This window comes from Bidens hawaiensis, unplaced genomic scaffold (genome assembly GCF_021521415.1).
Source record: "Bidens hawaiensis isolate Kalapana, Puna unplaced genomic scaffold, B.hawaiensis_p1.1 tig00039502_1, whole genome shotgun sequence".
Lineage (NCBI taxonomy): Eukaryota > Viridiplantae > Streptophyta > Magnoliopsida > Asterales > Asteraceae > Bidens > Bidens hawaiensis.
In genome coordinates, this window is record NW_027496947.1 from 76,573 (window position 1) to 101,824 (window position 25,252).

At 34.6% G+C, this 25,252-nt stretch overlaps 3 protein-coding genes and 1 pseudogene across 3 annotated transcripts; 3 read left to right on the forward strand and 1 right to left on the reverse strand.

Moving 5' to 3' along the window:
• Positions 1 to 3,742: 3,742 nt before the first annotated feature.
• Positions 3,743 to 10,097, forward strand: LOC143591273 (transcription factor GTE10-like). The gene is made up of 10 exons (XM_077071525.1): positions 3,743 to 5,398; positions 5,482 to 5,530; positions 5,604 to 5,759; positions 5,861 to 5,916; positions 6,513 to 6,573; positions 7,702 to 7,782; positions 7,848 to 7,963; positions 8,765 to 8,831; positions 8,914 to 9,044; positions 9,665 to 10,097. Exons 1-10 carry the CDS (start codon positions 4,340 to 4,342, stop codon positions 9,935 to 9,937), a joined length of 2,049 nt encoding a protein of 682 aa, XP_076927640.1. The 5' UTR covers positions 3,743 to 4,339; the 3' UTR covers positions 9,938 to 10,097.
• Positions 10,098 to 10,565: 468 nt separating this feature from the next.
• LOC143591293 (uncharacterized) lies at positions 10,566 to 14,867 on the reverse strand. Its single transcript, XM_077071543.1, has 7 exons — positions 14,648 to 14,867; positions 13,652 to 13,750; positions 12,948 to 13,049; positions 12,730 to 12,831; positions 12,531 to 12,632; positions 11,975 to 12,289; positions 10,566 to 10,844 (listed from the first exon to the last, which is right to left on the reverse strand). Exons 1-7 carry the CDS (start codon positions 14,762 to 14,764, stop codon positions 10,566 to 10,568), a joined length of 1,116 nt encoding a protein of 371 aa, XP_076927658.1. The 5' UTR covers positions 14,765 to 14,867.
• Positions 14,868 to 18,344: 3,477 nt separating this feature from the next.
• Positions 18,345 to 20,486, forward strand: LOC143591282 (vignain-like). The gene is made up of 4 exons (XM_077071533.1): positions 18,345 to 18,971; positions 19,265 to 19,503; positions 19,809 to 19,949; positions 20,092 to 20,486. Exons 1-4 carry the CDS (start codon positions 18,515 to 18,517, stop codon positions 20,326 to 20,328), a joined length of 1,074 nt encoding a protein of 357 aa, XP_076927648.1. The 5' UTR covers positions 18,345 to 18,514; the 3' UTR covers positions 20,329 to 20,486.
• A 2,712-nt stretch (positions 20,487 to 23,198) lies between these two features.
• Positions 23,199 to 25,252, forward strand: LOC143591283 (cysteine protease Amb a 11.0101-like; annotated as a pseudogene).

The following is a 25,252-nucleotide window of genomic DNA, read 5'->3' on the forward strand; positions in this document are numbered from 1 at the left end:
GTGAGTTTCTACGAAAAAAACATGTTTGTTAGGTCCATTTAGTTTCGATCCTAATTAAGGTTGTAGTAATCGCTAGTCAAACACTCGGATGGACTAACAAAATTTGATCGGACTTATAATGCACAATCTTCAAGTCTATATATATAATCACACATTTTTATATGTAATTTTCATTTTTATATATATACATATACATTTTTGCTAGAAATTGGTTGGATCTTGCTGAAAACCGTCAGTTTTGGTCAGAAACCGTCGATTTTGTCCCGAACCTTGCCATAAAACACTAAGTTACAAAATTGTTTGGGATTCCTTATTTTACCTCATTATAATTTTTTCATTAAGTTAACAAGTTACAAAATTGTAACTTATGAAACTTTCCTATCACAATATAAGCAAATCCCCAACACCTTATTACTTTTCAACAATATAATAAGTTATAAGTTGGTAAAAACAAGCAATCCCAATTCCCAAACACACCCTTAATCCTGTTTTTGGCAGGATTTTACCATTTACCGATTATTCAAAAATTTATTAGTGCTCTAAAAACTAACGATCAATCAGGGATTAACCAAAACCTAGTTAAAATTTTACAACCATGAATTCCCAAGACATGACATGGGTTAAGATGTCCACAGAAAATGCCCTTGTGGTATATTTATCATATTTACTCAGTTAACTTCTCATACTTCTAATTGTACAATTAGGCATGGGTCTATTTTTTTTTTCTACTACCACTACATTATCATCTATACAACAAATATATTTGACTTAATAAGATGGACATCTAACATTTTTAATATGTTTATATTATCATCTATATAACAAAGATAACGGATCTTAATAAGATATAAAGACATGTAACATTTCTATATGTCTAAACCTGTTAAGTTCTGTATAAAATTATGGTGATTTATGGGTTATATGTAATGTTACTCATAAATACACATTCCCGACGACAAATCACTATCAACGGTATCTGTCAGTAATCATCAAAATAATCCAATAGAAGCCCAAATAAAAATATAGAAAAAAAGGGGAAAACGGTGCTGCCATCGCATCCCACAAAAGACAAAATATGTTATCCTATCAAGAATTTTCTTAATTATCATATGATTTATCATAATAAGAAGAAAAAAAAAACCTACATCCATAAATTACTTGCCACAACTAGAAACGCTATAGAATTAGAACAACACAAAACAATTATTATAAATTTATAATAAGAAATTACACAAATCCTTCTATAGAATGATATTCCCATATTATTTATTTTTAATTCATTATTAACCTAAAAATTTAATATCTCTGACCATCTTGGAAATACAAGCCAATTTATTATCACACCTTCCAAATACACCAACATAATGTGAGAATGATGTCTTGTATGACCCTTATTTTCTTTGATCAAGATTTCTTGATACATGAATCTTAAGCACACAGTTGACTGAGAATGCGTAAATGGGAGGTATATGACGCCCATTGATAAGAAATTGCCAAACTAGCATGAGGAAATAAGATGGTCACTAGTTTCAGTATACTCGCCACATAGCCTACAAACCGTAGATCCAACATCAATGTTTCTAAAGCTAAGAATCAACAATCTTGTGATCCTGTCCATTTCCGCCATCAATACAAAAGTGTTAACTTTCCTAGGTATTCAATTTCATGGCAAAAGGAACCAAAATCTTCAATGATTCAAACAAGACTTCATGGACACCACCGAAAATCATCCCAATGGGTCTTTTCACCAAACCCATTTATTTGGTTGTTAAGTGAAAAATACTTGATTCAACAAAAGTAAACAACTAACAAGCTCTCTGGATTCTCACTGAGTTAAAGTAATCATTTTCCATCTCCGTTTCCAGACTTTTTTTTCCCATATACCACTAAACAAACAATTGCACCATACAACTTTTCTCCTTTTTATTCAAAAATGGATTTGGAAAGGGCACTCTTAATGAGTTCCTAAGATTACTAGGGATCAATCCAAAAGCGGGTTTTATCATCTAAGCTCACCTCTCCTTTAAAGAGGTTGACTAAATTAAGATTGAAGATGACTAAACGATTAAACGAGTGCATCGATGAAATTACCTTCCTCATAAGCACCTCATGTTCGTTCTTATACCTCCACCACCATCTGATAAGAAACGTCACATTAGCATCTCTTAAAGGAGTAAAAGATTTAATAACATTTTCTTCTTACCTTCACCGACTAGATAAACATCATCTGCGTATAAAAATCATCATCCATGAATCAAAGGTAAGATAAGATCGGACCATTATTTGGCAAAGAAATACTCTTAAAGAAACCTCCCTTGATCGCTTTATTTGACATGCACAGAAAAATCTACTTTCGTATGATAAACAAAAAACGACAAAATCATGTAATTTGTATTACTTCTCTTTCTATCTCCAAATGTTTATATTTTACACAAACAACAATTATTGTATACAATTTGTTTGAAAATCTTTGATTGCTTAGGCCAACAGATTCAATAATACAAAACGAATGTATCAAATCTTTCTACTTATTTCATTACCATAAAACAAAAAACTAAAACTAGTATATAAAAATAAACACCAACCACTATCCAATTTATAAAAAAAGTAAAATTTCTCTTTCTTTTCTCAACATCACTATATATATAACTCGATTTCAAAACAAAAATGGTAAAAACCAAATTCAAAACAAAATTTAGACCACAAGATTAACAATGGATTCAAATGATAAACGGCCAGGATTTGCTAAAAGACCGCCGCATTAAGTGGCATTTTCTCTTATTAATTAATAACGGGAGCATTAGCAATAACCAACCCGACACATATTATTATTTATTATTATTAATAATATTATTATGAGTAAAGCGTCATTTTCGTCCTTGTTGTTTGGCAAATAATGCGAATTTAGTTCAAAAAGTTTATTTTTTGCATATGGACCCTCCACGTTTCCCAGTTCTTGCCAATTACATTCAAATCACTAACCCCGTTAAATTTAATCGTTAAGTTAGGGGTAGACATGTCTTTTCACTATTTCTTTATTATAATACTTATTGTAGTGAACTACGGTTTTCGTCCTTGTGATTAGTCCAAATCTGCGGTTTTAGTCCAATAGTTTCAAGTTTGCAATTTTCGTACTTGTAGTTTCATTTCACTTGCAATCAAACCCGATTTTATTAACCTCGTTAATTTTGGTTGTTAACTCATTTGCGTGCCCCTCACGTGACGACCAGTTTTGACGTTTCTCTCCCTAAATAAACTTCAGTCCTGATTCGCAAGCCCCCTCACATGAGGGGCTGAGGTGCATTTAGGGAAAAAGGAAAAAAAAACAAGGAACAAAATTGTCTTTCATGTGAAGGGCACACTGATGAGTTTAACGACCAGACTTAACAATGCTAGGGAATTCAGGTTTAATTGCAAATGAAATGAAACCATACGGAAGAAACTTGCAAATTTGAAACTACTGGACTAAAAATGTAGATTTGGACAAACTAGATGAACGAAAACCGCAGTTAACTAAAATAAGTATTATAATAAATAAAGGGTTAAAAGACATGTCTAACCCTGACTTAACTATTAAATTTAACGGGGTTAGTAATTTGAATGTAATTGGCAAGAACTAGAAAACGTGGAGGGTCCATATACAAAAAAATAAACTTTTTAGACTAAATTCGTTTTTTTACCAAACCACGAGGACGAAAATGACACTTTACTCTATTATTATTATTATTATTATTATTATTATTATTATTAAACACTACCTTCATTTCATCTCTCTCTATCTCTCTCATCGACCATTTTACCCTAACTTTCTCTCTCTAGAAATTAACCCGATGAGGCTTTTCTAGGGTTTCTTAAACACACCTTTTATCCAATTCAATCCAACCCGACCCGGATTACGTCTTATTCATCCCGTTTTATGCTACTTCTACCTTTCAATTTCTCAATTCTGTTACCTTTAGGGTTTATTGATTCGTTCATTCATTTGTCTTCGATCCACTTCGGTGTATTCGGGTTCTAATTTCCATTGGCTTCGATTGGTATTGATTTCGATTAATTCATGAATCAAGCTTACCGCTAATTAAGGAATTAGGGCTAATTGTGTAATTAGGCTGCTGGAGTTTGAGGATTTGTGTCAATCAGTGAATGGGTTTTCAAATTGGATGCATAAATTGCTGGTTGCTGATATAAATTCACGATTTTGACAGGTTTGAATTGAATTTGTGAGTTTTGTGGTTATGGATATTCATGGCACTTGATTCAATTCATGGGGAAGAGTAGGAAAGTTTCCAAGGGTTATGCGTATGGGTTTGTGCCGGATTACTGACACGCGGTTGAGACAATGGCGGACTCGGAAGGGTATGGTAGCTCGGGACGGGTGGATACCGAAAACACTGCTTCGGAAGTTTCGTGTGCACCTAGAAATAAGTCTGTTAACTTGGTTAGTGATTCTTATCAGCAGTTTGGGGTTCCTATTCAGGTTATATCTTTATCGAAGTTATCGAGTTTTGAGAGGAAAGAATTGGAGTCGAGGTTAAAACGTGAGCTTGAACAAGTTAGAACATTTCAGAGGAATATTGATGAAGGATTGTCGCCGTCGAGTGATCTTCGTAGTTGTAGTGCTGGACAAAGAAAACCGATGCCTGAGTTTTCACGGTCTACGAAGAAACGGGGCCCGCCGAATGGGAATGGTGGGTCCCAGTTAAAGAAGGCGGTATTGCCTCCGGCTACTGGGAATGCGATGCTGATGAAGCAGTGTGAGACACTTTTGAACCGTTTGATGGCGCATAATTTTGGTTGGGTGTTTAATACGCCCGTTGATGTAGTAGCGTTAAAGATTCCGGATTATTATACGGTTATTAAACATCCGATGGATTTGGGGACGGTGAAAACGGAGCTGAATTCGGGGAAGTATGTTGACCTGTGGGGATTCGCAGCTGATGTTAGGTTGACTTTTTCTAACGCGATGACTTATAATCCACGTGGAAATGATGTGCATATTATGGCTGAAACGTTGAGTAAGTTTTTTGAAGTTAGATGGAAGGCAATTGAAAAGAAAATATCAGTTAGACAGAATGTTATGGAAACCGACATTGAAACTGCTAATCTAATGCCACCTTTAAAGAAGAAAAAGACTGCATCTTTTGGCAATGAAGTAAAGCAAGAACCTGTTAAAAAGGTTATGTCTGCTGCTGAAAGGCATAAATTGAGCTCTGAGTTGGAAGCCTCACTAGCAGATTTACCTGAAAACATTATTGATTTTCTTAAAGAAAATAGCTCAAATGGGAATGCAGCAATGGATGATGAAATAGAGATTGATATAGATACTCTTAGCGATAAAACGTTGTTCAAATTGAGGAAGCTTCTAGACGATTTTTTGGTGGATAAACAAAAAAACATGGTAAAACTTTCGGTTATAAAAACATGATTCTTTGAGCTTACAAGCGGTATTTGGCGATTGTTTTATTATATGTGTTGTTGTAGGTTCGTAATGAGTCAGGATTCATTAATTCATCTGAGCAAGCAGTCAAAGGTTGTATCCTTGGTCAAAGTTCGTTTTTAGAAACGGTTTGGTGAGAATGTTTCTAACTTTTTGTTGGTTTCAGTTAATGATGTGAACGAAGAAGATATAGATATTGGTGGGAATGATCTACCCGTAACAAGCTTTCCGCCAGTAGAGATTGAGAAAGATACGGCTGGCAGAAACAGTAAATGCAGTAGTTCAAGTAGCTCGAGTAGCGATTCTGGATCATCATCTAGTGGTTTGTGCTACTTTGAGCCTTTTATGGTTTATAATTTGAATCTTTATGACATAATTAATTACTTGCTTGATTTTCATGTTAATGTATATTTGCTGAATCAGATTCGGAAAGTGAATCCGATGGTGCTAAGCTTACCGCCCTTGTAAACAATATCAAGGTAGTGTTCCGTATGCAGTGATTATCTAAGATTCAGAACTAGATGCTACAATGTATGCGCATTATACTATTATATCTTATTTGAGATTTTGTTATTAATTTTTTTTGTCGTTTCTAGTTTTTTTTTTCAATACAAATTTGATAACTTTCTTAAAGTTACGTAGTAATTGAAACCGGAAGTTATACATATTCATTTACATATAAAATGACGTACTTAAAAAGCTACCATATATTGGTTAATATGTAAAAGTAGAAGCTTTAATTTATATTATTCGAGATTTTGCTATTATTATTTTTTTAAATTCTTTTATTTGAAATTACACATTTATTGAAAGAGGAAGTTATACATTTTCATTTACATATAACGTGACATTTTGACATAAAAAGTTACCATATATCTGTTAATATGTATTTAGACATAGAAGCACTAATGTACCCTTCTAATATTTTATGATTAATGTTAACTGGAGAGGGGAAATGATATGAATATAAATATAACTAATTATCGCATATCATATAACCTATCACTTCCAAAACACACATCCAAACAACTTTATGTATATGAAATTTAAAAGTTGTTTTTCTACTGCTTTCTAGGCTTCATTGGGTCCTGAAGCTAATATGGAGCAAATGCTGGATGTTCCGCATGATGTAGAAGGTGAACCTTTCATATTTATGTAAAAACAACTAATCAGCCACATATTAATAATTGCACGTGTCTCAAATCGTTAAAACTAGTTGAAAGACAAGCGGGTTGAAAAGCAGTCGATAATGTACTTTTGATACATGCATCCTCCAAAAAAGTTTTATTTAAAGTTTTTAGATTATTTAATAATATTGGTTTTTTCCCATGTCATAATTTGGCAATCGCTTTGTATTTTGCAAAAATAAATGGTAAAAAGTTGTTGACGGGTAAACAATGGGGACAAGGACACAATAACATTTTTTGTTCTTTTTTTTTTATTTTTATAAAATTCAAAGCAAGTGTTTGTTATGACTTGGAAAAAACCGATATTATTAAATACTTGAGGTTTTTGAATAAAACTTCTATGAATCCAGTATACATCAAAACTAAATCACGGACGGATTTTCAAGCCACTTATTTTAATCTGATTTTTTTATTTAACTAGTTTTATAGTGTGAGACACAAGACCGAATAAACCAAACGAATGAACACCTCTAGGCCAACCTAACCTAGTTACCTAGGGCTGTTCAAGAACCTTGTCTGTAAACTAGTCGAAATTGCCAAGGTTGGCTCGGCTCATGTCTTGCTCAGTGGCTCGCTTGGTAACTCGCTTGTTTAAATTGAACCCCAAATTTTAGTGTGTGTGTGTGTGTGCGGGTATATGAAATATTGAAAATAAAATAATACGTATAGTATTTTGAATCTATCTCTCCATCTTTAAAAAATGAAAAAAAAATTAAAAATAATACATATGTGTATATAAAAAAGTTTTATTTTTTGTCTTTTATATGTCAACATGTAAAAAATTTTAAAGAAAAAAACTATTGAGAAAACTCGAGCTTTTTATGAGCTGAGCTTGAGCTCGACCTTTTAGTTTAATAAAATAAGCAAAGCCGAGCCGAGCTGGCTTGTTTAAGTCCGATGTCAAGCCCGAGCTCAACCTGGCTCGGATTGTTTAACTTGACTTGACCATACTCTTTTCTCCCAGAATAAAAATGATGGCTTTAACGTGAAGCTGATTTGAGCCGTCTTTCCAACTATGTTAGCAATTGTATGAGATAAATATGCCATTGGATATCTAAGATTATTTTTATTTTACAGATTCTGAGAATAGGATGGACCCAGTTGAGCAGAAACCTCAATCTGTTCCTATTTCTGCTGAAAATGATGGGAATCAAGAGGGTAAGCAATTGAGTTAATAAGCAGGACATGTTCTCAATTTCTCACCTGTAATAATGATATTTTAGGGGAGTGTGCTCCAAACGAGAGGCAAGTCTCTCCCGATAAGCTTTATCGCGCAGCACTTTTAAGAAGCCGTTTTGCCGACACCATTTTTAAAGCTAAAGAGAAAACCGTTGGAAAGGTATAAGTGGGCCCTGCACTTTATGTTATGGTACATGTGTGTGTATTTTATATATCTTGTGTGTGTGTGTGTATATGTGTGTGCGTGTGTGTGTACATGTATATATATGTTAAGTGTTACTGTGTGTATATTATCTGTATATATGTGTGTCTGTTCGTGTGTGTGTGTATGTAAATGTATGTATGTCTAGATGTGTAGGTCAGGTCATGGATCAAAGAGGGTTAATGTTCAAAAGGGTCCTTTTTAAAACATTTCTTTTGTTAAATTAGTTTATATAAAGGCGCAATTTCATACGTATTCTTCTACAGTTTATATTATCATATTTACTTTTTCAATACACTAGAAAAACTACTTTTATTTACTGGAGCATTTACTTGTTCAGTTTTATTTACCGTGTGATGGACAAGTATGATACTTTTAGTGTTTTGAAAGGATAAGTTTTATATATTGATAGAAGGATATGTACGAAATTCCTAACTTCTATATAAAATTATGGTTGAAAAGCAACGGTAGTAAATGGTAATAATTTATTATAGCAGTTGAATCGTATCCATATAAAACAACCGACTTTAAATCCGCTTGAGCCATATATTGGCCTATTATTTTAAATTTTTTATTCGACATATTAAAACCACAACCGCCATTAATATGTTTTAACGTGTTTGGGTATTAAGCAAAAAAATGTAAAAAGTTTGGGTTTTGTCCTTTAGTTCTGTTATGTTTTCCATTAAGTTCAGGTGAAATTACTAAAGTATCCTTGCAGTTACTGAGCATAATAGTCTTATAATGAATGAGTTTCAGGTTGAGAAGCAGGATATAGAGAGGTTGAGACTTGATAAGGAGGAGATAGAAAAGCGAAGAAAAGAAGGTATTTATAGAATTAAGTATATTTTGTAGGTTATTGTCACATGGTATTTAACTGTTTTGTGATGTTGATCTTGATGCTATAGAAAAAGCTCGACTGCAAGCGGAAGCAAGGGCTGCAGAAGAGGCAAAACGGAAAGCAGAATTAGAAGCAGCTGCTGAAGCCAAAAGAAAACGGGAACTTGAAAGGGAAGCAGCACGTCAAGCTCTACAAAAGGTATCGTCCGTGTGTATATATATATGTATATGCATAAGACTAATTGCATAACAAAGCAGGCTTGTAAACGAACCTAACGAAGCAATGTTTGTGTTCTTTTGTTTAACTTTAACCAAACAAATGATCAAACATGAACGATTACACGAATGAGTTTTCTTGTTCGTGTTTGTTCGTTAAGAAAATGAGCATGTTCTTGTTCGTTTATATTTCTTCGTTAACAATATAAATGAATGGTTCACGAACATAAACGAACGGACAGAGATGAACAAATGTAACTGGGCCAGTTAACAATAATGTGAAGAACAATATGTTGGCCCTTTAAAGCTATTAAAATTAAGCAAGTTGTATTGGCTGAAAATTTTTGAAGTGAATATATTAACGCACACCAATGGACGAACGTAAAAAAATCTATACGAATATATATTAATGAACACAAACTAACGAACATGAACGATTTTAAATAAATGAACATTCACCAACATTAATAAACGAACGTTATATGTGTTCATGTTTGTTCGATTACAGGCTTATAAAAAGTATTCAACTCGGAACCAGAGTTTTTGAAAATTTTTAACTGTTTAATGTTTGTAACGTATACTTTTGTTTATTGTTAATATCAGATGGAAAAGATGGTTGATATAAATGACAATTCGCGATTTCTTGAAGATCTCGAAATGCTTAGCGTGGGACCCGCTGAGCCTTTACAAAGCTTAATAGATGAAAACAGTACAGATTGTTATCAAGATCCTTTAGGGAGCTTTAACTTGAATGGAAAAGGGAATCCATTAGAGCAACTTGGTTTATACATGAAAGACGATGATGACGAAGAAGATGATGAGCCAGGAACTGGTCCAGCCATGGGAGATGATCATGATGAAGTAGAGATAGATTGAATGTTTGTTTTTTAAGTTATTGTTTCAATTCAAAGGGTAGTTTGGGCATTTTACAGAAGTGGTAGTTAAGGTAGGCCAAACAAAGGTGCACATTTGAGATGACATGAGGTGGATTTCTGTTTCTTTTTTTCAGTTTACATTTTTTATTTATTGTATACAATTTTGAAAGGAAAGAAAAATATTAGCTTTGTTATTTAAGAATAAGTTTTGTTTTCATCTCAGTGGTTTGATTATTTTAACTAGTTTTATGTTAGATTTTTATTTTGTTAGTTTTTGTATAATGATGTAATAACTGCAGTAAATTATATTGGATGAATAGTTAAAATAACCGAATCACAAGGACAAAAACACAACTATGTCATTTTGATTAAGCTGTTTTTTGTTTTTGTAATTTAGCCATTATATCTAGTTCAGTCAAAATAAATTTAATATAAACTGGTCTTCCGGTAATTTTATGAAAACTGACATTAAAAGCATCAAACTGATTTTGGTGTTAAACGGTTAAGAATGGAAAAAAAACCGTAGTTATTCAAAGAATTGAAGGTTTCAACTTTAGACTGAACTAGTTAAAATAGCCGAACTAAAACCGGCCTTAACTCTTTAATTAAAAACTAAGACATCCATACAATCAAGGACTAAAAGCGGAAATCAATTTTAAAAAGGGGGCAACGGCACTACAAAGTAATAGACCACCGGACCTAATTACACTTCTTTCCCTCCAACTATCAAATAACGCCTCTTCTGTCCTCTCAAGCTCAATATATTTAACCATGTCAAGTTGATAGCTTTTATTTTCTTTTATTTTATTTCCTTTTGCATTTGTTGAATTCGCGGTTGTATGTTCAGGGTTCCAGCTGCCATGACTACTGTTGGATCCGCTCCCATGTTCTTGAATCATTTTCAAATCCTAGAAGAAAATGAGAGTAAAAAAATGAGTCGAAAACAAAAATGATAGAAGTTAGGTAATGGGTCAAAACAAGCAGTTTCTAGATGAACTAGAACGGGTCGAGTTGGGTAGACAATAATGCTTTTGTAATGAGATTTATTCTATTTTATTTAATAGACCCGTTAAACCCTCTAATCAGTAATTGGTAAATGGATCAAAACTGACACTTCTAGTTATCAAATTTAATACATGTAGAATAGGATCACATATTCACATCAAATATGTGAATATTGATTAAGTAGGTATGCATATTCACAGTAATTTATAGATCAAAATTGATTGGTATGACTATGAACTTAAAAGCACCAAGAAGTGGGAAAACAAGCCATTTAGGTAATGGGTCAATGTAAGTAATTTATTAGAGCCTATCAAAACAGGTTGGGTCAGGTTAGCTAGATCCATCGACACTCTCGTCCATATTTAAAAAAAAATGCAGATGTAATCAATATTACTACATAAACTATGTTCTAAAAATATATAATGTTTTAGAAGAAAAACTATTTTGGAGATTGAAAGAATTGAGCCAAAACTATTTAAAATTATAAAACCTCCTAAACCATTTCATTCACACAGATTGACAGATTGTTATTGAAATAGTATCAGTTTTAATATTTGACACACCAGTTTATGGAGAACCTAAATTAAAGCTATTCAAAAGGATGACAAGTCATCATCATCATCATCATCGTACTCAGTATATCCCACCAATAGCAATGCTATGGTAGGGTCTGAGGAGGGTAAGATGTAGACAGTCTTACCTCTATCCCATAGGGATAGAGAGGCTGCTTCCGGTGAGACCCCCGGCTCGATAGTAGTTTTGCATCAAGCCTTGGACATAAGGCACATAGCACTCAATCATCAGGGACACCGGTTGATTGGTGCATGTGCCCTTGTCTTTCGGCTATCAACGCCACCACATGATGCCTGGTTAACCTTCCGCCACTTTTAACGTTATTTTCACGAGATTAGTAAAATAACGTCAAAATTAGTGCACTTTTACTTTTGCCCACCCGAGGGTTCACACATATATACATTATATGCGCGCACCGCAAGCAGGGCGTAAAAGGATGACAAGTGAAACTAACAAATACCTGAGATGGGTCCCAAAGTTTTGTTTTTGGCGTTGTTGGATGAACTCCATCATCCCATTTCAACCATGATAGTTTAATCCCCTCCATTTCCACAGGAACAGAGATAATATTAGAATTTTTATTATTACCATTTTGGGATGGTAATGCACCATGTACTTGTTTAGCTATAGTCCCAACTAAACTTGAGCTTGTGTCACTTCTTTCTCCATCAAACGAAGAAAAGTCTGTATCTTCAACATTTGATATAAAATCTTCAAAGTATTTTTCTGCTTCGTAGTTCAAACGTCTAGACACTCGGTTCCTATCATTGCTCCTCTACAAGATCAAAAACCAAATTTTTACAATTTATTCTAATCATTTTTGGACTTTAATTTAGGTTTTTGTGACATTTCCAATGAGTTTCAGCCCGTTTGACCATTGAACCAATTTCCCTTTAGTTAAACATAACTTTGTTTGACCCATTTGAGATCAAACATAACCCAAAATAGACACCCATTTATCTCCAAACGGGCCCGAACTGCCACCTGTACAAGAGCAAAAGTTTATGAAGCTAAACCTTTCGGGAGTGTGAGACTTTTTGTGCATTAGCATTGTTTTTTGATTCGGGAATCACCTCCTTAACAATCTTGAATCCGTCTTGATCCTGTTGCTCTTCGAGCTTTAAATTTAAAAAACAGTAAGTCAACCAAGAAAGGCAAGAAATTATCATAAAAGGATAAATAATGCCTTCAAATTATTAAAGTTTCAATGTTTACCTGTTTTAACTTTGTTGTGTATGATTTTCTTGTTGTAGCATCAGATGTATTGGAATACAAACGATCATGAACAGATAATGCAGAAGACTTTCTTCCCATTTTCTGAATTAGTTAAGTGACAGTTGAAAGTGGTTAGAATATATGGAAACATGTATTTATAAACATCATACTTTTAAAATGTTTTATGAAATTAACATTATAGTATTATACATATATACCTGTTCAAATTCTATCATGATCTCATTAACAGCAGACTTAAGTTCTTTTTTCATTGTTTCATGTATCTCAAGGTTAGCATCATCTCCACTTGGGTGGTCAATCTAAAAACAAGATTGGGCGGTTAAAATGCAGATATAAAATCTCCTAGGCCTGTAAATGAACCACAACATGTTTGTTACGTTCATTTAACTTCAGCGAACAAACAGACAAACACAAACAATTAATCAAACAAGTTTCTGTTGTTCGTGCACGTTCGTTAAGAAAATGAGTGTGTCCGTGCTCGTGAATAGTATAAACAAAACGTAAACAAACAAGCATAAATAAATATAGATGAGCAAACATACTAAGCAAACACCAATTAAAAGTAAACATGAACAAGTATTTTTTGGGCCAAAAAATTTATTAAAACGAATGGGCCAAAAAATTTAGATGATTGTGTGAATAAATGAACTTAATCGTCAATGAACATGATTGAACGTAAACGTACAAAGATAAGCAAACATAAATGAACTGATGAGACAAGTGTGCATTTCGTTAGTTTAACTAATTGAACAAAAGAATTGGTTCATGTTCGTTGGTTTATTAAACAAACGAACTTCCTGCCGAACTGTTCACACACAGTTCATTGAACGCTAGGTTCATATACAGGCCTACTCCATTTGGTAATTATATTTCAGGAAAAAAAAAGCAAACCAAAACAAACCTTTTTTTGAGCATAAACCGCCCGAATAGTCTTCTCAATCTCATTTCTTCCATAACGACCATATCTTAACTCATCATCATTTAGTGCAGAAGACTGGCTCTGAAAGTGATTATGTTATATTAATAATCAGTTCTTTTGACAATCAGTTGTGAATTATAATAAAAAGGGCTGTAAAAATATTGTCAGATGTGCTTGTGTTGTTTAAAGTTGCAATCTTTAGATGTATAAGTGTTCAACAGTTTCCAATCACTAAATAAATAGAACAAGTGAAGTTACAGAAAAAGAACATAACGTGAAATGGAAATTAAAGCCTTAGAAATTAGACAGATAAGTATTTCAAATTTATCTTTAGAAAATCCATTTTATTGCAGCTAGTATGGAACTGAATATTAATTATCCAAAAGTTATTAGCCTAGGCCCTTTGATTTTACCCAACCCGGATTAACTTGGCCCGGCCAGCCCAAATACCCAAAAACCAATTTAACCTACTGTTAAGTGTTTGGATTCACCCGAACTGCATCAGTTCAACTGTTGGCCTGTTATCAAGAATTCGTGAATACACACTTAACTTTACAAATATTACTATGGTATGAGGGTTATGTTCTTGTCTTGAATTACATTAACTTTCCAAACAACATGAGGGTTTGAATCTTATGAACCAAAAGTGTAGCATCTGAACCAAAATTTTAAAAATTAACAATTTCGTCCAAACCTGAACTAACCGAAAACCGAATAACAGACCTGATCAGCACCCTTAACTTGGCCCACAAATAAGCATATAATCAAAAGCATAATTTGTTGATTCAAACATAAAAAACCAAGTGATAATCAAATAATAAGTTTCAAAACCTAAATCCAAACAGAACCTACGTCATGATTTTGAAAAAAATATCCCATTGTAAATCACACTTGTGTAAGATTTGTTTAACCTATGATTTAAAATAGATTCTTACAAACCACCAATTAAAACTTGAGGAATTACCGGTTAACACTTACCATGTAGTCATCGTGTGACCTTGATTGAGGTGCTTGGCTCATAGACCTGGTGAGCCTCCGATTACTTGAAGCAGTGGGTCTTTGAAAAGAAGCAACCCAACTATTGTCATTATACATACTCCTGGATTTAGTTTGACTTGCAGAACTCAGGGAAAGATCTATATCACTCTGTCAATCATATAAAAAATTTAATCACCTATGAAAAGTAGTGACGTGTCAAACGAGCCGTTTGACAAGGAGAAAATGCCCATATGGGTCGTGTGAGTGGCAGATCATAAAAAACAAATGAACAAATGACTGATATGATGGTCATTGCGTTGATTTGACACCATATCGTGCGTATGATGTGACAAACAAGCATGTAGGGGGCAAACACTCAAGATCAGATGGAAAAGAAAAAGGTCGAGTGTTCTCGAGCTACGCTCATTTAGTTATTAAACCCGAGCTTGAGCCTTGTATGTGAAGCTTGATTTGGCTTGTCGAGCCTTAACAAGCCTTGTGTATTTTCAAGCTTTACCTATTTTAGACTTCTATGCATTAACTTCACACTGCACAGTTGAACTCAAATCAAGCTTTGGCTCGTTTTAGGTGCCACACAAACTCAAGCCAAGCTTAGGCTCGTTTATTTTTCTCAAAATATATAAAAAATAAAGAAAACCGTACATATATTAATAAATGAATAATAACTGAGCCAAGCCCAAGCTTAAAAAAACGACTCACAGGCCGAGCTCGAGCTCTTGTAAGTCAAAACAAACCTAGTCAAGCTCGGGCTCGGCTCGTTTACACCCCTACAAGCAGATGCACATTTTTTCCACATACATTTCTAATTGAAAATTCAGCTTCTTGACTGATGACTGATTCTCATATCGCGTCTAGTTTCATAGGATTCATTCAAATACAACACTTTTGTTATCAATGCCTCAAAACTCAAAAGTACTTAATCAACTAGTCAACTAGAGATCATTATAGATACCACTCTACTTTCATATACACCCCTACTATTTTTGGCGGTGGTGTTTTGTGTTTGTATAGTAACACCACATACATATCTAACTAAAAACCTCAGCTTCTTAATTAATCCGTGTATAACGTCTTGTTTCATAGGATTTATTAATAATTTCCTTATCAATGCCTAGGGGTGCAAATGAGCCGAGCTGCTCACGAGCCACTAGAGCTCGGACAGATAAAAAGCCTGAAGCGAGCCGAGTGTTTTTAAGCTTGACTCAAGCCCGATCCTTAAGTAAACCTCGCTTAGTTATCAATCCCGAGCTCAAGCCTTGTATGTGACGCTCGTTTAGGCTCATCGAGCCTTAAGTTTTCTTATTTTGGACTCTGATGTATTAATTCCACTTTCCACACTGCACAGCCGAGCTTAGTCTCGTTTTAAGGTATATCTCAAATTATATAAAAATAATAGAAAACGTATATAAATTAATAAATAAATAATAAACGAGCAGAGCTCGGGCTTTATAAAAAGAGCTCGAGCTCTAATAATAATAACACTAAACCAGTAAACTTACCTCAGTGTCACTAATCCGATTACGAGCAACAGAAACAGACCGCCTAACCACACCATTCCCATCGTTACGCCTCGAAACAGACCTCCCGCGCCGTTGATTATAACCAGTACCGACCGAATTATCACCATTAGGGTTTCTAGAAACAGACATTGACCGCCGGTCAGACGACGAAGTCAACGGCAGACTAACCTCCGGATTCAGACGAACAAACTGACTACTCCTACTGCTCACACTCTCGTCATCTAACTCAGAACTGTTGTCGAAAAACTCAATTGCCAGATCATCGAGACTAATGTCTGGAAAATCGGAGCCTCTGACGGTGTTAACGAACTTCCGACGAGGTGTAGGAACATCAACAACACGTGGTGAGAATCTGCTTAAGCTTCTTGAACGACGGTGAGTCTTGGAGGATGATGATGATGATGGAGAATATTCCGACGAATTAGCTACCGGAGTTCTTCTGGTCGTTGATTTGAACGCCGATGTAGCCATCGGATTATTAATTTTACGAACAGAGAGTGAAAATAAAATGTATATTGAATGTTAGTATTTGTTTTATTATTAATTATTAATCGAATTAAAGAGATCACATGAAAATGATGAAGAATTGAGAGATTTTTGAAGATTTGAAATTGGGGGGGCTTTTTATTACGTGAGGGGGATTGTTATGAATATTAATTTGCATTTGAATATTATTATTATTATTATTATTATTATTTGTAACTCTTCTGGCTATTTAAAAGGAAATATTGCGTTTTTTATTTTCAAATATTTTGACTTATTTAAAAGATCTTATGTTCATTAGTAGTCTTACCAGAAGTTGCTACATGTTAGTTTTACGGTGAGAAGAGACTAACGATTAATCAGGATTTATCATATCGAATTTTATACCATGATTTTGAATATAACAATTTCGTTTAAGGTTTGCATTGTGATTTTGTATGTTGTGTTGTAGTATTTGTATTGTATTTTTTTTCATTCTTAAGCTATGTGCATGTTTTGTGCGTGTGTTTGGTTTTTTCGTGTGTCACCCACTTATTTCATCACTGATTTTCTTTTATGTTGGTTCATCGTTGGGGTTTTAATTATTGTTGCGTTTGCTCTTCACTATCCTCTGTAATCTCCACTACATATTTTTTCCTCGCTTTCGTTGTTGTGTCAATTGTGTATGACATTTGCAATCGGAAGTAGAAGTGAGCCGATGACATAAAGCGAGAAGTGATTTTGAGGTTCGTCACTTTTATATCTTTGTTAATTTTTAGTGTTTCGCCTCCGATCCATCTTCACTTAAAATATGGGCTTTGTATTTCTGTAAGGTCCGGTGATTCGTGGCAATGTTCAGGTAAGATTTTTTGTAAAGAATGCACTAAGAATGCATTTGTTAGGTAAGTGAGAGGAGCAGTAGATATTTTTGTGAAGCTAATACCATGTGTAGAGGAGTATTTTGATGCCAAAATGCTCCCAAACACCACGCCCTCAACATTTTGGATGGCATTTTGGAAGTGCGAATTGCTTAGTTTATGTATTATTTATTACATTTATTTATAGTAGCGCGGATTGCTCGTAAGTGAAAGAAACACATAAATTTGTTTTTGAAACTTGTTCCTTGAATGGAAGCTTTCGATTGATGATCAAGTCGCCCATTTAAGCTTTCGCGTGCAAAAAATGGCATCATAGTTTAGGTCGTTATTATTATTTTTTTACCATTTTAAGTTGGTTAAAATTTGATTGTGAATTTTGAGATGGTTACAAAATTTGATGGTTAACACTACCAAATGAATGATGTTCACGGGCAAAACAGATTCATGGTTACCCTCGTCCCTCGGTGATTCGTCATGGTACATCAAAAAAATGATGATACCACGAGTTGGTGATACTCTTTTTCTAGTACTATAATGTATTAGATAAATCATCTTGTTATAGTATCAAAATAAACATATAATTGATCATATACACGGGTGTACACAACATTCATAAAAGTCCATACCATAAAGTGACCATTTAAAAGCGTAAAAACTAAAAATTAAAAATTGAAAAAGAAAGTATATAGAAAAAAGGCCCTAAAATATGCATGGCCACACGTATATTCACATCATAGTAACCATCCATGGCCACACGTATATTCACATCATAGTAACCATCCATGGACACACTTGACTCGATCTCAAATTCCTCATTCAAACTCTAAAAAAAGTAATAAGAAAACACTATATAAATGTGTAGTTGGATCATAATCAATGTGCCTTCACGACCTCAATCCACATACGTTGATTGAGTGTCTCCAATTACATATATTTTACACTACAAATTAATACTCTCATTTTAATTAATATATAAGACAAGAGAAATGGAAATTAGTAAGTCTATTCTACTTTTACTTTCTTTGGTTTTGGTTCTAGGAGTTGTGGATAGCTTCGATTACCATGAGAAAGAACTCGAATCGGAGGAGGGCTTGCAAGGCCTGTACGAGAGGTGGAGACACCATCACAAAGTGACCGAGAAAAGCCCCGAGCGGTTCAATGTATTCAAGTACAACGTACATAATATTCACAGAATGAACAAACAGAACCTGCCATATAAGTTGGGGATAAACCATTTTGCTACTATGACTGTCCATGAGTGGAGGAACACCTATGCCAACACGTTGTCTAGCCACATCAGGGCACTTCGCGGAATTCGTAATAACTACAACAACAACAACTTAACCACGACTTATGGTCATGTTGATTTTAACAGTCTCCCACCGAGAATAGACTGGAGGGAACATAACGCCGTCACCCCTGTCAAGGCTCAAGGGCAATGCGGTAACATATATTTTTTTTCTTACTCATTAGTCGTTTGATCGACGTTATAATTTATCTTTGTAATTGAGATCCGTTAATTTGTCTCATATGATTCTAGGTGGTTCAACAAAATGATCACTAATTAATTAAAATGCATACTAGACCTACACTATATGTTAAAATAGTAACTTAAGATTATACTTGTAATGATATGATGTTGTAAGTTGTAACACAAATAGTTATCTACATTTAAAACAATAGCGTTATGTTTATTGCAATGGTATCTAACACTATTTTGATGTTGAATTTCACAGCAAGTTGTTTTGCATTTGCTTCGGTGGGTGCAATTGAAGGATTAAACTCCATAAGAACCGGACAACTCATAGGCTTATCTGAACAACAAATCCTAGACTGTGATTCAAGTCAGAGAACCCAAGCTTGTAGCGGAGGGTTGACATGCGGTGTATGCGATTGGGTCGTAGAGAATGGAGGTTTAGCTACGGAAGCGTTCTACCCTTACACGGGCAAAAAGGAATTCTGCGATAGAGCCAAGGTACAAACAAACTTATATATGAATCCAACAATGCTAACTTGTTATACATATAAATGAACGTTTGCTATTTATTATATATTAAGGGTCGTTATATTCAAACACCACCCTCATGGTGTGTTAACAAATCTATACGGTTCGTATAGGGGCTATACGAGTCGTCTAACTCTCACATGAATAACTAATATACGGATGACAGCTTTTCCAGTCTATACGGGTCTTATAGGCCCTATATGAGCCGTATAGGCACATATGGTGTCCAAATAACCTATATGGTGTGAGATAACCTATGCCTTTTTCGAATCCAGTTTGGTCACCACGCGGTAACTCTTGATGGACGTGAGTATACAGTGAGAGATGATGAGCAAGACCTAATGAAAACAGTTGCCGGCCAACCGTGTGCTTTTATGATGGATGCTGGCAGTGATAATTTCATGTTCTACAAAGAGGTAACAATTAAAACAACCTAAATCAAAGAACTTTTATCGCGCTCGTCTATGATGTCTCATTAGTTAATCATTCATGGTCATGTGTAGGGAATATATAACGTCTATGATGTCTCATTAGTTAATCATTCATGGTCATGTGTAGGGAATATATAACGGGCCATGTGGATATACTCTAACACACGCCATGTTGTTAGTGGGATACGATCAGGATCCTGACGGAACCAAGTATTGGATTGTCAAGAACTCGTGGGGAGAAGGATGGGGAGAGAAGGGATACATTCGTATGGCACGCTTGGGAACTCCAGAAGGAATTTGCGGGATGAACGCCGAGGGTACTTTCCCACTAAAATCTCCTGAAACACGAAATATTGAACTCTAGATCTACTCTAGAAATCTGGAATAATTAAGGATGATCAGTCGTTGTTCATTGATAAATGATGGACACTAGAATAAACTATTGAATTGCATTATCTTTTATTCTTTGTTCAACCATCCGAAAGAGGAAAATGAATAGATTTTGTATAAGGAGACTTTCTTGTTATTAATCTCATGCTTTTTATCAGTTGTTTATCTTCCTTTTTATAAACATCACCAAATAAATCAATCTTGTGTTTATTGTAAAACTTAGAAACAAAAATGAGTTGAGGGGGACACAAATTTGATTACTATCTTTGTGTTTATGTCGACAAACAAATTAATACTTCTTCGTTTGGCTTGAACTGATTCGAGAAGATTTATGTACTTTATTTGGACACTCAGATATAGTCAGTAACCAATTGTATGGAGTATTGGACATTGCCATATGTTATTGGTTGACTTTCCTTTTTTATTTTTTCAGTGTTAACGTGATTTTCCTTGCCATTGTGATGTTTTTGGCTGACAAACAAATTACTTAGGTGACCACTAACATAGTTATGTGGCATGTATGTCCATTTTCGGCTCGTTATACACTAGTAGAAAAATATCCTTTTAGAAGTGGTTTTGTAGACTCTTTGAAGCGGTTTCTAGCAGCTCCTAATGATATTGCTACTAAAGATCGCTTTCTCTTTCGGACCGGTTTTGTAGACCATTCGCAAAGACAACCGCTCCTAAGGTCTTCCTAAATAATTTATATCTGTGACATGTTAATTTTTAAGATATATCAAACTTATTGCTTTAGTATATTGCATCTAAAATATATATTTTAGGGGTCACGGAAGCTTTCATTCTTTTAAAGTATAGCCACAACCTTAGTCGCTCACCTTCATTCAATTTTTATTAATTTAAGTTACACATATACCCCTAATTCAAAATCAACTACCCTCACGACTTTTTAACAATTATAATTATATCACACGTTAATACATTTTTAAAATCGATTACACCATAAAACGGTCATTTATTCTATTTAATTTGATTATGATATTGCTATATTTTTTTAGTTTTAAAAAGTTAGCATTTTACGTGATTACTAGTTAGAACCAGCAACATGTCGAGTCGGATGAGCTCGAGTCATATGTAATACTTGATTAGGTTCGGAATGAGCCGATACAAAAAAAAAGGTTAATTTGGTTCGGGTTGGTACGGGTTCAAGTTGAAAGGGGTCAAATTGAAACGATGTAGAGTAGGAACGGGTTTCGGGCTAAAACGGGTTAGTTTAAAAATGACTTATTTGAAATTACAGTAAATTTCAACTTTGCTTCCTGATTTTTGCCGCCGGTTACGCGGATGCCATTGTTTATATATACCGGGTCGATAAATGTGTGTCAAACGTAAACGCGTAACGCAATCTTGGTAAACGCTCAACTCAGCGCCCCGCACAATTAGTAATCGACATGAATTATGCGCGTGGTGTTGGTTAAACATTTAACGTGCATTCCTTTGTCGTTTACGCGTGTTCAATCTTCAAGTACGCGCGTACTACAGTTGCACGACTTACGCATCCAAGTTCGGGTTACGTGCACATTTCATCAGGTGATGAATGTACCGACACAGTTATGCCTTCAATGTCGAGTTGTGGGCGCATCCCGCCGCCTCACGCGAACATATAGCTAGTATAATATTATTTTTTAGTTTCTCTTTAGGAACATTTTTTAAACCATTTTAAATTCTATTTTGAGAAAATAATGATTTGTGTCCCTGCGCTTTATGTGCGGGGGCATTTTATAGGTCTGGTTCTAAATTTGAGTTATCTATGCCACCATAGTTTTAGGGTGAGTACAATTTAACTCTTGTCATTTGTTGACCATTAATTAACCCATTAAGTTTCTTAGCTGTTTTATCAATTGTTGCATGACTCAATTGACAGTCAACAAACGGTAGGAGTTAAACTGTGCCCGCCCTAAAACTACGGTGTCATAGATCACTCAGCTTCATAACTGAACCTATATATAGAGTGCCCCCGTCCATAAAATACAGGGGAACATATAATAGTTTCTCTTCTATTTTTAATAAAATAAACTGCTATATTTTTAAATATAATGCAATATTGCCAAATTATCTAGAAATTCTCAAATTTTATGAATTCAATATACCAAACTATACAAACCTAAGATTAACGTGATGCTACCCGTTTTTCAGGTAAGGTTAGCTCATGTTTGGGTTTTCTTGTGTTGTGTTTTGGGTTTTGGTTAAACGTGACAGCCTTACCAAACCAATATTTGTTGATTAAAACCGGTTATTTAGTTTCCCTTATGGCAGTAATTGTAATATCCGAACTAAACGCGTTCGCAAAATAATAAGTTATCGAAGCAAGTTCATAAATTTAATACGGGTTATTTGTGGGGAAAATAACAACAGTACTTTTTTATTCAGATTTCTAAAACTTATGAGCAATTTGTCTTAGGTATTTATATTTTCGATCTCTTAAAGTTAGTCGCATTTGATAGTCAACTTTGAGACGGTTGCAAATAAAAGTGTACACAACATTCATTATCATAGGTCCAATGGTCCATTATAACGTTTGACCATGAAAAACATTTAAATAGAAGTATATAAATATAACCCCTAAAATCCTCACCTTCTTCCCATAAAAAAACTAACAATAGGCATGGCCACACGTATGTTCACATCATACTAACCATTCATGTATACACTTGACTCGATCTAAAATTCCTCATTCAAACCCTCAAAATAGTAATAAGAAAACACTATATAAATGTGTAGTTGGATCATTATCAATGTGCCTTCACGACCTCAATCTACTTAGTTGATTGAGTGTCACCAGTTATATATATATTGTTTACATTCCAAATACATAAGCCTAGAGAAATGGAAATAAGTAAATCTATTCTACTTTTACTTTCTTTGGTTTTGATTCTAGGAGTTGTAGATAGCTTCGATTACCATGAGAAAGAACTCGAATCCGAGGAAGGCTTGCAAGGCATGTACGACAGGTGGAGAGATCACCACAAAGTGACCGAGAAAAGCACAGAACGGTTCAATGTATTCAAGTACAACGTACACAATATTCACAAAATAAACCAACAGAACCTCCCTTATAAGGTGGAGCCAAACCAATTTGCTACCTTTACACTCCATGAGTGGAGTAACATCTATGCCAACTCAAAGAGCGAACACTTCAAGGCGCTTCGAGGAACTCTTAAGACCGACAACTTGACAGGAACTTAAAGTGAAATTGAAATTAACAGCCTCCCACGAAGAATAGACTGGAGGGAACATAACGCCGTTGTCCCCGTCAAGAGTCAAGGGCAATGCGGTAACACATTTTTTCGAGCTCACTAGTCGTTTAGTGTTGTATAGTTTCACTACTAGGAAACATGTCATTTTCCTACAAAAATTTCTACAACAAGTAATTCCAACATATTTCAAACGAATTTCCAACAAAAAAAACCAAAAAATAGTTTTTGTAGGAAAGTTGATGGAAGTTTGCAACGGTGTATATCTGTAATAATTTTGTAAGAAAAGTTGTTGGAAAACGGTTAAAAACAATTTTCAAGAATTTGTTTTTCTAACACTACCTTTTGTTGGAAAATTGTTAGAAAGTGGGTTTTCCAACAGATTTCCTACGAAATCAGTCGTAGAAAAATGTCTAATTTTCTAGTAGTGTTTTTCTCCGTTAATATATCTACATATATTCAAAACGATATGTTATAGGAAGTTGCTTTGCATTTGCTGCGGTGGGTGGAATTGAAGGAATAAACGCTATCAGAACCGGGCAACTCAAATCATTATCAGAACAACAAGTTCTAGATTGTGATACTCTTGAGTCGAGAACCTCATATTGTGGTGGAGGGATCGTATGTGGTGTATACCAATTCGTCACAGAGCATGGAGGTATAGCTTCAGATGAGTCCTATCCTTACGTAGGGAAAAAAGAAACCTGCGATAAATCTAAGGTACAAAGAAACTTGTGAATCCAACAATATTTGCATGTTGTATACAAAAACTTTTTGAAATACGGAGTTTTGGTGTTTGATGATGGTTTGTGGGTAAGGTGTGAGATTTTTTTTGGGTTTTTAAGTGTTTCGTAAATGGCATTTATGGAAATGTCCTACGTGGCAACTTCCGTGAATGGAATTTGCAGTTCTGTAAATGACATATGTGGATCTTAATTAGTTTTCTGTTGAGGTTACCCTGTGTTGTTTTAATCAAAGTCATTAATTTTTAACGGAAAATTAAGATCCGCAAATGTCATTTACAGATCAGCAAATCCCATTCACATAAGTCGTCACATAGGACACTCCCGCAAATGTCAATTACTACCCAAAAACCAAAAACAATCTGACATCATACCCTGCAAACCATCATCAAACACCAAAAGTGTCTATTTCAAGGAAAAAAACACATAAAACAAAACAAACAAACTTCTTGTATATATTAACATTTTCTATCTATAATTTTTTTGAATCCAGTATGGTCATCACTCGGTAACTCTCGATGGAAAGGAGGATATACCTAAGAACGATGAACAAGCAGTGATGAAAGCAGTTGCACATCAACCTGTGACTTTTTCCATGGATCCAATGAATGATGGGTTCATGTTCTACAAAGAGGTAAATACTAACCCTAAAATAAATTAAGTTATATGAGTTGCTAACTAATGATTATTAACTGGTGTTTAGGGAATATACACTGGACCATGTGGATTAAATGTTCAGCACGCTATGTTGCATGTGGGATACGACGAGGCTCCTGACGGAACCAAGTACTTTATTGTTAGAAACTCGTGGGGAGACTCATGGGGAGAGAAGGGATACATTCGTATGCAACTTGGAGTTGCGAATGTAGAAGGACTCTGCAACATGTATTTAGACTCGACGTTTCCTCTTAAATCTTTCGAGACACGCAATGTTGAACTCTAG

Bases quoted from the DNA above. Each gene is read 5' to 3' on its own strand.
- LOC143591273 (XM_077071525.1), top strand. From the start codon at position 4,340: ATGGCGGACTCGGAAGGGTATGGTAGCTCGGGACGGGTGGATACCGAA. The intron at 5,399-5,481 runs GTAAAACTTTCG...GTGTTGTTGTAG, and splicing joins TGGATAAACAAAAAAACATG to GTTCGTAATGAGTCAGGATT. The intron at 9,045-9,664 runs GTATCGTCCGTG...TGTTAATATCAG, and splicing joins CACGTCAAGCTCTACAAAAG to ATGGAAAAGATGGTTGATAT.
- LOC143591293 (XM_077071543.1), bottom strand. From the start codon at position 14,764: ATGTATAATGACAATAGTTGGGTTGCTTCTTTTCAAAGACCCACTGCT. The intron at 12,832-12,947 runs GTATATATGTAT...TAACTAATTCAG, and splicing joins TCATGATAGAATTTGAACAG to AAAATGGGAAGAAAGTCTTC. The intron at 12,633-12,729 runs GTAAACATTGAA...TTAAATTTAAAG, and splicing joins ACACAACAAAGTTAAAACAG to CTCGAAGAGCAACAGGATCA.
- LOC143591282 (XM_077071533.1), top strand. From the start codon at position 18,515: ATGGAAATTAGTAAGTCTATTCTACTTTTACTTTCTTTGGTTTTGGTT. The intron at 18,972-19,264 runs GTAACATATATT...TGAATTTCACAG, and splicing joins CAAGGCTCAAGGGCAATGCG to CAAGTTGTTTTGCATTTGCT. The intron at 19,504-19,808 runs GTACAAACAAAC...TTTCGAATCCAG, and splicing joins AATTCTGCGATAGAGCCAAG to TTTGGTCACCACGCGGTAAC.